We start from the raw sequence: 13371 nt of genomic DNA, 5'->3' as shown, positions 1-13371 counted from the left end.
CATGAGTATATTTCTTTTGCAAAAATTGATTCTACAGATGTTTACGAATTTAGAAAAGTAAAGCAAGAGTGTTGCAAGTCAGCCTTGGGAAAAATCATCACAGACTGCTTTCATCAACTGCAGCACAGAACACTTTAATACTTACCCTTCACCAACTATAAACTATAGGAAGTATCTAGTGCATTAGCTGTTTCCTGCTGGTACCTAAAGTTTAAACATTTGTGCACAGAATGAGAACTTGACAGTCATCTGACTAGATAGATTGCTTTGGTTGTAGTAATGCTATTAAAACCTATCAGTTTTTATGAACATTAGCATAATATTTAGTATATTGGAACTGCCTTTTTTTAATCCAAAATAGTCAGCAGCTTACTGCCACTGTCAGTTAAAATGATGCTAGTCTCAGTGGCAGCATGCCTAACCTCAAAATCACTGAGGTTCATTGCAGCAAGCAAGCCACTAAATCTCCTCAGTGTCCAGTGGGGACAATCAGAATTGTGCTGATTGAGAGGAATCTACAACAAGGATACAAAAGGGTCACCACACCTAAACAAACATTGTGGCTGAAGGCAATTTCAAACTTTATATGTTTTGTAAACTAGAGAGACTTTTTTCCCAAAGAAAAGTAAAATGAGATTCAAGTCTTCCCATTTATTTTCTCTTAAATCATCTGGTTTTCTAGTATTTATTCTTTACACTCTGCCAAGCAATATTATAATTTACAGCAGTTTTTGCTGATAGAAAAAAACCTGGAAGCCCTCTCCAATGCCAAGCGACAGCAGTTTAGAGTGTTTAACTGGTGAGTAATGCACTGATGAAATACCGCAATGCAAATTTTTTTCAAAATATTTAGGACTTCGAGATTACTTGCGGAAATGGTAATGTTTCCTAACAAATCAAGTGTTTCAAGAACAGACCACCCAAATGTATTATCATAAAAAGAAGTCAGATACTTAATTACATAATAGAATGACACATTTCTACTTTACTTCTCTATTTTACATTTTTTAATTCCTTTTTTTAACAAAATGTATCCTCTCTAGAGAGTAAAAGATTTACAACAGGAGGCGGGTTGAATTAATCTGCTAGTAACCAACTTCCTCGTGTTCCAATTACTTTGGAAATAGTTTAGCTTGAACCATGATACTGTACATACAGCACAAGGGAATGAAAACACTACCCCTTTTCCGCATCTGAAATGGTTTTCCTCAGACCACCTACACTGACTTAAACCATGCACACTCTCAAATAAATTTAAAAATCACAGAATCATAAGACTTGTTTTGGTTGGAAAAGACCTTTAAGATCATTGAGTCCAACCACTAACCCAGCACTGTCAAACCCACCACTTATGGACCACTTCTCCAGTGCTTGACAACCACTTAGGTAAAGAAATTTTTCCTAGTATCCGATCTAAACCTCCTCTGGCACAACTTTGAGGGCATTTGCTATCACCCTGTCACTTGTTATGTGGGAGAAGAGGCCAACCCCCACATCACTTCAGCCTCTTCTCAGGCAGTGGTAGAGGGTGATAAGGTCACCCCTGAGCCTCCTTTTCTCCAGGATAAACACCCCCAGCTCCCTCAGCTGCTCCTCACAGGACTTGTGCTCCAGCCCCTGCCCCAGCCCCACTGCCCTTCTCTGCACTCTCTCCAGCTCCTCAGTGTCTTTCCTGCAGTGAGGGCCCAGCCCTGGACACAGCATTGGAGCTGTGGCCTCACCAGTGCCCAGCACAGGGGACAATCCCTGCCTGGCCCTGCTGGCCACACCATTGCTGATCCAGGCCAGGATGCCATTGGCCTTCTTGGCCATCTGGGCACACCCTGGCTCATGTTCAGACACTTCCAGTGTCTTTCCAGCCACAATTTCCCAAGACTGTAGTGCTACCTGAGGTGTTGTGACTGAAGTGCAGGACGTGGTACTTTGTCTTGTTGAACCTCAACCTCAGTCCATTAGTCCAGCCTGTCCAGATCCCTCTGTAGAGCCTTTCTGCTCTCCAGCACATCAACACTCTCACCCAACCTGGTGTCTGGTACAAAGTGACTGAGGATGCACTTCATCCCTTCATCCAGGTCACTGAATAAAGAGGTAAACTGGACTGGTCTTGACACTGATCCCAGAGGAGCCCCTTTCATCACCACCCTCTGGGCCTGGCCATCCAGACAGTTTTTCAGACAGTGAAGAGTGCACCTGTCCAAGCCATGAGAAGCTGGCTTCTCTGGGACAGTGAAGTGGGAAATGGTGTCAAAGGCTGTACTGAAGTCCAGACAGACAATATCCACATCTACCAGGCAGCCAGTCTAGTAGATGTGGATATTGTCTATCATCTGGACTTCCACATCTCCCTCATCTACCAGGCAGGCAGTCTGGTCACACAAGGAGATCAGCAATGATCTCTGGCTAAGCAGTGATCTGCCTTTCTGCCTGGGCCCAATACCTGGCATACCCTTGTACATGCTGTGTGATGGCAGTCAAATAATCTGCTCCATGACCTTTCCAGCACTGAGGTCAGGATGACAGGCCTGTAGTTCCCCAGATCCTCCTTCCAGCCCTTCTTGTAGAATGGCATTATACTCGCCAGCCTCTGGGAAGGCTTTTTGGGACCGACCCAGTTTGCCAAAACTGCTTGTAAATGATGCAAAGTGGATTGGCGACTACTTCTGCCACTTCCCTCAGTCCCCTTTGGTGGTTCCCATCTGGCCTCATAGTCTTGAGTGAACAGCTGATCTTACTAATAAAGATTATTACTATTAAAGAGGAAAAACAGGCCTTAAGTACCACAGCCTCCTTCTCATCCTTTGTTACTATGTTTCCCCCTGCAATCAATAAAGAATGGAGATTCTCCTTAGTCCTACTTTTGTTGCTAACATATTTATACAAACATTCTAAGTGCCTTTTATGTCAGTAGCCAGATAAAGTTGTAATTGGGCTTTGGGCCTTCTAATTTTCTCCCTGTGTAACCTCACAACATTCTTGCAGGCCCCCTCAGTTGCCTGCCCCTTCTTCCAAAGGTCATAAACTCTCTTTTTTTTTTCCCTGAGTTCCAGCCAAAGCCCTCTGTTCAGTGAGTTTTGTCTCCTCCACTGCTGGCTCATGTTTCAGCACACTAGACGGCCTGCTCCTGCACCTTCAGGATTTCCTCCTTGAACAGCCATCCTGGACTCCTTTGTCCTCTGCAAGTCCAGGATGGCAGTTCTGCTGAACCCCCTCCTTACATGTTCAAGAAGTGAAAACTCTAATTTTTATGATAGCTGTACCTAGGATGACCTCTGACCACCACATCACCCACCATTCCTTCTCTGCTCACAAACAGCAGGTCCAGCACGGCATTTCCCTCACTGGTTCACACACCAGCTGTGTAAGGAAGTTGTCTTCCATACACTCCAGAAACTTCCTTGGCTGTTTCCTCCACACTGTATTGAATTTCCAGCAGACATGTGCTAAGTTGAAGCCCCCCACAAGAACAAGGGCCAGTGATCATGGGACTTCTTCAAGCTGTTTACAGAATATTTCATCTGCTTCCTCATCATGGTTGGGCACTCTCTAACAGATTCCCAGCAGGATATCTGTCTTGTCATTCTTCTCCTAATCCTTACCCATAAACAGTCAATCCTCTTGTCACTATTGTTAAGATCTAGACAACAAAAACATACCCTAAAGTAGAGGGCTACCTCGCTGCCTCTCTTTCCTTGCCAATCTGCTCCAAAGAATTTCTAGCCCTCTACTACAGCACTCTAGTTGTGCAAGTCTTCCCACCATGTTTCCATGATGGCAACTATATCATGATATTTGTGCTGTGGAAAGGCTTCCAGCTCCTCCTGTTTGTTGCCCATGCTGTGGACAGTGGTGTACATGTACTCGGACTATTGAACCCACTACCTTTTGAGGGAAAGAAGCTCTAAGTCCTTTGTGAGCATTCCTAAGGTACTTCCATGGTTTCTAACACATCAATAACCCTTGTGCCTTTGCTGCCACACAGATCTCCATCCTCTACCTCCACCGAGACAGGAGACCAAAGGACTTGGCAAGCACATTTGCATTCATTCAACATATTTTATATGACTTCAGGTTTTGGTCAAGAACTACTGTATTTCTGCTGTCTGTGCAAATGTGAGATATTTCTTGAGCTACTTCACAGATTTTACAACCAACCACCTAAATATCATATTTCTCAGATTTTTAACTAGCCTTCTTTGACAAAACATACAACTAAAGACTCCTTCAGCAATAAAATGTGAACTAGAAATAATTTATGTAAAAATTAATTTGCATTATGATGTGCAATGCTTTATTTATGCCAGTCTGCTAACTTCCAGCAGTCAGCAATTCAGACCAGGTATTCTACTTTTTAACACAAATAAACACACAGTTCATATTAAGACTTCATAAGGCCTTCACAAAAACTGCCTTAATGCACACATATATTACTAAACCTATCCTTCATATCTTAATTTTCCTCAAAATGAGGAAAAATATGTTCGTAAAATGTATGCAGCAATGATATGTCTGAATATTCATAGTTACCTACCAGAAACATGCCTTAAACACTGGACAGCCTAGTGAATATTAGGCAGACACAAACTGTATTTTTCTATCTGAGAGCAAAGTGCTGAAACAATTACTTTGTACTTCACTACCTATAAGCCATACTGTGTGTTCATCACCATTTTACAGAATAGTAAAGTCTACTACAGGGACTATCAGTATCTGATGAGAAAGCAATATGTATTGGCAATCCATTAGGAAAGGGTAACAAAAGGACAAAGTATTTAAATAATTGAATTTCACAGCAGATAACTTTAGTGAGTGCCATAAAATGTGCTATATCTGTAAAAACATGAACATACTGAAGGGGAAGATGGAATAAAACTGGATCAGAGGTGCTCTGGCAAAGAAAGCAGGGAAATAATAGGTATTTTGTAAAATAATTCAGTACTGGTCCTTCTCCTTTTCTGGGCAATTACCCTACATTTCCTTCTGGGACTGTGACAAGATATTTATTTTATTCTTTTTTATTTTATTGCACTGCAGGCATACCATTCATTTTAACATATTCAATGGGTGACTTTGTACTTTCCTTGGGTGGCTGTCCCATTGGTATACTTCTTCTGTGAACCTGAATTTCAGAGGATACTATACCTCATCTGAAACTAATCTACTGTGTAAAGAAACTTCTACTTATCTCCTCACTGCACTAAAACTGTTTAAACCAGATGTGTCAAAGTTATTCTGCAAGAAGGGACTGAATTCCACATTTAATTATGCCCCATGGAGCAGGTCATAAACCTCATGCTATCACTGACAAACTGTTTTTGATCTCTCTTGAAGAGAAGCTGCTTTGGCCCAATGACTAAACACAAAAAACAGACCTATACAAAAAAAAAAAAAAAAATGTTTCAGACTTGCTTTGTAAACACAAGGAAAATAACTGGAGAAGAAAATGGTATTAGATGTTAATGTAGCATTGACTGACAAACAGTATAATGGGACAGAAAACTGCTAGCAGTGTGGAAGCAGAACTAGTGCAAGTTTTCACTTCTTGGGAAGTATCCCATTTGTCTCATTCTGCAACAGAATGGCTGGAAGAAGTTTAGTCTTCCCATGTTACAGTGTGGCTGCACTGTAAAATGGACCATGGAGACAACCTAGAACAAACATCTCTCTCTGAAAAGAAAGGCAGGTACATTGAGAGATGCAGAATTTCACTGATTATGTTTACAGCAAAGACATGTCTATCCTCCAGCTCCAACAGGAGTGTCAGTACCACCACTGGAAACAAAAACTTGTAGCTTGGAAATTAGAAGAAACTGCACAATGACATAGCTGGCAGAAAAAAATCAGAAAAAAAATCAAGATGGCCTGTTAAATTCGGTATCTAACTTAAACGTTCTCCATCTTTTCAACCCATACATCACTGGATTTGTTTGAGAATTTTTCACACCTCTCTACAGTACATACCTCCCAGCTGATCATCTTTTCATACCTTATTTGTTGTTGACACACAGCTTCTGTCTATTAATCCTTATGTCACCTGGTTTTATCAAGAAGAGCTTGATTTCATTATCTTTTTAACTGCTTCTCAAGTATTTTTACTGCATTTCAGCCTTCTCTTTGCCAGACAAGAGAAACCCAACTTCCTTGCAGTCTCTCCTGGTTAGAAGGTGAGTCCTGGTAACCCTGGCAATTTGCCACTGGACCATCCTCACTTTCTTCACACCACTGCTGACTTGAGGACTCCCTGACTGAAACACAGTATCCACAGAGGAAGAGAAAGGGCATGGTGACTTGTGTGCAGCTCTGCAGAGCTGCTGCTAACACCCAGAACAAAATTTGGACAACTCATTCATGGTACTAATCACTCATGTGCAATCTGTGCAATGAAAATGTAACCAGAAAGAGAGAGATCCAGATGGTAGTGGCTAGATCTGAAATGTAATTAGTTCAGTCAATACAGTAGTGTATTTTTAGATCTTCCACTAGTCAAAACAAGAGATGTTGCTCAAGAAAATTTAACATTTCTTAAAAAAAAAAGAAAAATTGCAAAAAATGTTTGCATGTCAATTCTATAGAGACTTTTCTGACAATTTAGGCAAGGGCTGGAAAGCACATTTTAATTCATACAATGGCTAAAGGTAGGAGCACTGCCAGAAAATATGATTTGGAACAATTCTTGGAATACAGAGGTTCATCTGTTTTGCAAAAGAAAGAATCAGAAGCACATAAGTATAAGCAGTTATTTTAAACTTGCCAATTAAGCAAGAACACCAATAGCTAACAGATGCAGTTATTTGCAAATGGTTTCAGCAAAACATACATACTACATATGACAAATCCTGATTGAAACCTGTGTCCCGGCAGAAATGCAACTATGATACAGACCTGTCTATTAAACTCAGCATTTGTCTGAGGGGTATTACACTAGCTATTTAATTTGAATTTCAGTAACAGTATCTTCAGATGCAAAGTTGGAATGTAGAAAAATTAATCTAGATTGTCATTTCCCAGAAATATTTAAACCACTCAACAGAAAACTTGCCTTTGGAATTTTTCAGTATGGACAAAAAAACTGTTCCTACTCTGAAGGATCTCTTTCCAAAAAACAGACCTAATTGTTTCCAAACATACCTCAGAACATTGAGGAAACCCAAAGCAGTTTGAACACTGTGGCTTTGATTATCATTGACACATACATCCATTACATTGTTTAGGTCTGTTTTGATAAGTGCTACACAAACACAGCAAGAGTGAAATCACAAGAGGAACACATATCATCTGGGACAAAAGAGAAGAAGGAAACACCAGCCAAGTAACAAATGGCTACTTCATGTCTTGAGCTGTGTAATTGGCAAATTTCAAGAAGAAGGAGCCTAAGAGCAGGGTATGAGCTACCAGAAGAAGGGCAGCTAAATGGAGCATCTCTATGAGCAGGCCATCACAAGGAAAAGGTACTGTAAGGAGAGTCAAAAAGGGTCATACTACAGAGCAAGAAAACTGGTGAAAAGCTAGATGAGTGCATTCCACTTACCAAAATAATACTGTTAAGTTTAAAATAATTTTTTTCTAATTAAGAAATATGAGTCCAAGGGCTTTTTATGGAGGGACACCAACATGAAGAGGAAAAAACTACACAAAGCCACCCCATCTCGCTCAAGAAATGTGACAAGGCAGTAAGGAACTGGGTTATCCATTTCGAGAAGTGCATAAGGTAAGCTATGGTGGTTTATGTTATTGTTGCATTTCAGTGGTTATAAAACTTCACTGGAATGGTGAAGAGTCCCATTAGCTCAATGCAGAATAGTGGTGGTAGGCAAGATAACAGTGATAAACCACTTTAAAATGTCTGGTGCACCACAAGAGAGCTGTGTTTCAAGGACATCAAAAATACATGGCAAACCAACCATTAAAACCATTCATTCAAAACACAGTTTGACAGTTTTCATGAGGCCAGTTTAAGATTATGGATTTTTTATTTATTTAAGCATTTTTGTGAAGTGACAAGCCCTTTCATACATAGGTTGAACTATGATCGCTTTCTAAATTACTGCAAACACAGTTCAACTTTTGTTGTTTTCATCTTTTGCTTTCACTTTTTGCCTGAACAATTTTATGAAATATTCTTAGTTTCTGCCACCTTCTACACACATTAAGCAACTTAGGACTGTAAACGAGGGCAGAGTTTTCAGGCTGAATGCAGCGTATTCTCCATTCCCCTAATCGTGCAGAACCTCCTCCGCCTCACATCTGCAGGGCTGGAGCATTGCCAGTGGCAGGTCTGTTCTTCACAGCATCATTCTTTCAATGCCGCTAGGGATTTCCTGCAGAAGATAATTTTGACCATATCTTACTAAAAGTTGATGCCCTTTGATGGCATCAAGTTGATAGTTTGATAGCCTGTGCAAATTTGGTCAACTGTCTTGCTTAATTTCTAGAATTGCTGGCATTCTCAGTAATAAACAAACCCCTTGATTCACACTACCATGACGACTAGCAATTTTGGCAGCCCTGCAGTTCAGACCCAAGGCTGAAATGGCACAGGAGAAAGAATACTGTTTTCCGTTCCTGTGAACTGACTTTTGAAGTCATGGCTGTAACACACTGGGCAGGCAGCTTCTGGGCATAAACACAGGACAGTTTTTAGGACTAACCACCATGCTCTCTCCACAGAGCCTAAACCAAGATTAAAATAATATTTGCATCAAGAGAAACTATAGCTGTAAAGAGAGCTAATTTTGTGTTTGTATGGTTGGAATATTATACTTGAACTTTCTCAGAAAGTATGTACTTTCCTTTAACACAAAATTAGCTTTGGGTGTAACTATTATTTGTTTTTTAGCAGAACCTACAAACTACTTCTGTTTGCTTGCACCTAAATGTAACAAAAAGATGTCCTCCACACCCATGAAGTATAATTTTAGGAGCCAGAGGCTTCTGAAAGACCCAGGTGAGCTAAGAGCTGGCTCTCATCTTCCTCTAACCACAAATGGAAAGGTGGAAAGTCCTAAAGAAGGAACAACTCTAATCCTATTACTCTTTTGCTGCTTCCACACCATGCCAGCCAAGCAGTCACCTCAACAGCAGTCACATTCACTGTCTCCCTCTTGCGGGATTAATGGCCCTTTCCTTGTTGCTGTCAGAAGATAGTACTCCCATCAGGAAACTTCCTTTGCTCTAGCTAGTGTCAGATTTATCTGAGATGACTGATCTTTTTTGTCTTTGTTTTTTGCTTTCTGGAAGGACTTTACAAGAGTGGCTACATTTTAAAACTTAAAATTCACTTGCTAAATACTGTTTATGATTGCTCATTCATTCTGCAAAATTTTCATATTTCAAGTACTGCTCCAATTCTACCAGATACTGGAAATCACTAGGGAATATCTGAATTAATATTTTCCATCATATGAGTAAGAGAAACAAATAATTATAAAAAAAAATTAGTTTCTATACTCATCTTTACCTTTCATTTTTTGTAAATTAGATTTGGAATATTTTTTATAAATTTTAATATTCCTCTATTTCAAATGAGAAACTAATGGTTTTGTAGGTATTAAACCAAAAATTTTGGCTGAACTGCTAATAACCAAATAGCTGAGTTTGTGTGTGTGTGCATATAAATATATATATACATATATATACACGTGCATGCACAAAAATGCAACACCCTGAGGTTAAATTATCTTTACAAGAAGATTCTCCTTTATTATTTTTTATCATGGTAGAATCTACAAACCCCACTAGAAACTGGGGCCCCACTGCATGATGTGCTGTACAGACATCTATTAGAACTCAGTTACAGCCCAAGAGAGTTTACAAATGTGAATTTCTCCTATGATGCACATAAATACAGTGTGGCTGTTCAGTTCTTCAAAACTAGCCTGAATAATACCCTCGAGAGCACAGACTATCAAGAAAGTACTATGATTTGAGTTTGACTATTCTTATTTTTAAAAAAAGATTAAGTAGCACTTCAGCTTAAAAGCATTTTGAGAAGCAGTGTATTAAAAGACAAACATAAAATGGACATATACTTTTTTTTATAAAAGCAAGCCCAACTAAAAATTAATCAAGTTTTTAACTGCTGAAACAGTCAAAAAAGGAGTGCTTTTGCAATGGCAAACATTTTTTTGTATGGAAAGAGGTGGGGTAAATGTTTCAGTTTAGCCTTAAGCCAAGGAAATTAAATCAGCCTCTCATACTATCAAGAATAAAAAATAACTTGGTGGGCCTTCTATCTTTCACCCATCTCACAGTGTTTTTTAGTGTTGCACATTGACAATGAAACAGCTCGTCTCACACACACACACTTGTTAATTACTCAGTTTTACTGCAATGCGTGATGCACAGCTGTTGACTTGCACCCATTGCAATAGATACTGCACATACAGAACAGAGGCTCAGCTTCAGTGCTTAGAATGCATGTGTAACAACAAAAAGAGCAGATGGATAAAGACAAATTCCAAAAATGAGATAAAGCTGGTCAGAATATTCTCAGCACAGTGGCAGATAACTGGATCTTATATATCTCTCTATATCATATATATGGCAAACTTCTTTTGAGGTATACACAGAGGATGAAGATGCCTGTTTAAGTGTTAGGTGAGCAATTGAATTTATTATCATAAACAGAGTTAGAACACTTCACACAGGCCTGCAAACACTCCTACTTAAACACTTATTTTCATGAGAACTGAAGTAATGAATAAAGAGCTCTCTCTCTTTTAATATCCAATTGGATTCCATGAGGAATCACCATCCAATCAGTCCTCTTTTGTTTTTTTCAGCCTCTTAAAAAAACCCAACAAAAACCCCCTGCAACCGAACCAGCCAAACACCCCCCCTTCCCCGTGCCCCTGCAAAAACCAACAAAAACCAAACCCAACCACCCACTGAACAAAAACCCCCAGTGCATCAACAGCATTTATCAGTCAAATGGGTACCATGTATGGGCCCTGTATATTTCTAAATATTACAGTGGCAGTGACAGGAATATAAAAGCTAATTATAAGAGCATATGAATAAAAAGATTCACCAGAGTCTTATAATGGTGATTTTTTACTGTGAAGTTAATTACAGATTCCCTCTGATCTGACTTCAGGTTTGTATGAGTAAGCTATTGAGTTGGTAACCCTTTAAGTACAAATCTTTAGGGTAAACTGGGAGCAGTAGTTAATGTAAATACAACACAACTGTTCTCAAAACTATCAGTTGAAAATTATTCACATTTTTGCTATTTCCTGATTAAAAGCAGCACCTCATGTTAATTTACTAAGTGCTACACTCCAAAATTAAGTTTGTGGCATCAAGGATACTAAAACATAAAATGTTTACCATCAAAGAACGTAAATATTAAAATTATTAAATAAATTAGAAGATTAAGGCCCCTAGGATCAGAGAGGAAAGGTCTGTAACATTGCTTTTCCATGTGTATATTTCTCCCTCCCTTCTCTTTTTCACTTATCTTGCTCCTTTTCCACCATCTCTCCAGAACTCAACAGGAGATCAAAGGATGTTCCACCCGTAGTAAATCAAGCTAGAGGCTACCAGTCTGGAGAACACAGCCAAGCCACAACTGCAGGGGAAATGAACATAACTGCACTTACATCAGCAACAGAGGTTAGTAATTTTTAAAGGATAGAAGTCACATATTCACTGGTTCCACAGTTACAAAAATGGTGTCTATGGTTTAGACATCCAATAACAAGGTTAAAACATACTGTTCACTTTTAAAAAATAACCCAGAAGCTGTTTTCATTGTTCTAGGAAAATACTATTTTTTTGAAACCTGTTCTTTTTAAATGTTTAAGTTAATATTCAGCATGATTCAGTCTAATTTCTATTAACATGTCTGCAAGTGTAACAATATCCGTATCCTTTTCAAGCTGTTTGAATGTGGGATTTTTTCCAGCGTTTTCTTTAAAAGTTTAGCTGGCTGTTTTATAATTTGTCACCTTTTGTCTTCTTTCAGCAGTATGTCATTAAGTCTTTAATTTGGCGTTTCCTGTTGTCTGCAGAGGGATATATGCTGTTTTAAATCCAAAGGACTGCAGACATAGATGGTGGGTAAAATCTGTGAACCATAAGTAAATTCTTATAAGGAACATACAAAAAAGATTGTTCTTCAGTCAGACTTAAGCCATTACTTTCTTCAAAAGAAGAAAAGACGCAAGTTAAGAAAAAGGCACCGCCAAAGACCTTCTGCCCAAATGTGCATCTCCATGAAGTTTCCTGCTGAGTGCATATGAATGCACAGCGATCTGGGAAAAGGATCCAAATAGGATTTCAAACATCCAAAAATTTTAACTCAAACATTTAGGTATTTCACCATGCTGCTATTCATTCATTCACTGATTTTTTTTGTCTTAGTTTAAAGAGATGCTAAACAAAAGGAGAAGAGCTCTACATGTATTTACATTCCAAAACTAAGCTCCCCTTACCACCCCCCTAGTCTGTCATCCCTTCATAGCTAAACAAACCGTAAAGTCTAGCTCTATGTCCTTGAAGCAAAGTCACAAACACAGTAACAGAAAAGTTTGGTCTTTCAAGAAAAAAAAAAGACAAAAAGCGGTTTTAATCTATTATAGCTCCCCATGCTGTTTTGACACCACATTCAGATAATATGTGCAGACTGAACTGATGGAGGAATGGGATCAATTTCTTTATTATTTTGCTCTTACTAAGCTTTGTTCTTTGACAATTTCCCAGTCATGAATAGCTATTCCTGTCCTACTGCTAAGACTTGCTCTTAGATACAAATGATACATTTACCAAAACAATTTTGAAAACAAAACCAGAGGCTAAATATTTTACCATGTAAAAGGCAGGCAAGACCAATGGTTGGCTCTCTGCAGCTGAGGGGTTTCCACGCAGATGAAGCTTGACAGACCCAGCCGCCTGTGCCACAAACAGCTGCAGGGCCCTCTTAGGAGCGGCTGTGTGCTCCAGCCAGGGCAGGTCACACACTGCAAACACCAAAACCTGCCAAGTTTTCCCCATTTCTGACAAAACAATACTTTTAACACACTACACACATACAGGCAAGGGGCTGTATCTTTCCCAAGGAGGTGAGAACCTTAACAACATTAGAAAGGCACATCATTACTTTGAGAAACTCCACAGTACTCTGCTTGTGCTGAACTCTTACAGCACATGTGTTGTCTCTGGTGGAAGAGGCAGCAATACCCCATTTGAAGTAGAGCAAAGCATAAGAACAGAATGTAAATGACTCAGTGGATTGCAAAGAAAGTTCCTTCACATGGAGAATACATTTAACCCACCTTCTCTAAAGGATTCATAATGAATTATACCATCTTCTGTTTGTGAATCATTTTTTAAACTTTAGTATAGTATACACAGCTGGAAGATTTAAACAAAGGA

The 13371-nt window shown here is 39.2% G+C and overlaps 1 protein-coding gene across 3 annotated transcripts in view; it reads right to left on the bottom strand.

Moving 5' to 3' along the window:
- ARL15 (ADP ribosylation factor like GTPase 15) overlaps positions 1-13371 on the bottom strand; it is a 221964-nt gene that overhangs the window by 63239 nt on the left and 145354 nt on the right. The window contains exon 7 of one of the 3 annotated variants that reach the window (XM_041470799.1): positions 7975-8315. The exons of the other annotated variants lie outside the window; for them this stretch is intronic. Coding sequence (XP_041326733.1) covers positions 8280-8315 — 36 coding nt within the window. The 3' untranslated portion in view covers positions 7975-8279. Of the gene's footprint in view, positions 1-7974; positions 8316-13371 lie in introns of those variants that run through there. 3 annotated transcript variants of the gene reach the window in all.

Source organism: Pyrgilauda ruficollis, unplaced genomic scaffold, assembly GCF_017590135.1.
Source record: "Pyrgilauda ruficollis isolate IOZ18807 unplaced genomic scaffold, ASM1759013v1 scaffold25, whole genome shotgun sequence".
Taxonomy (NCBI): Eukaryota; Metazoa; Chordata; class Aves; order Passeriformes; family Passeridae; genus Pyrgilauda; species Pyrgilauda ruficollis.
This window is presented reverse-complemented; position numbering and strand designations above follow the sequence as displayed.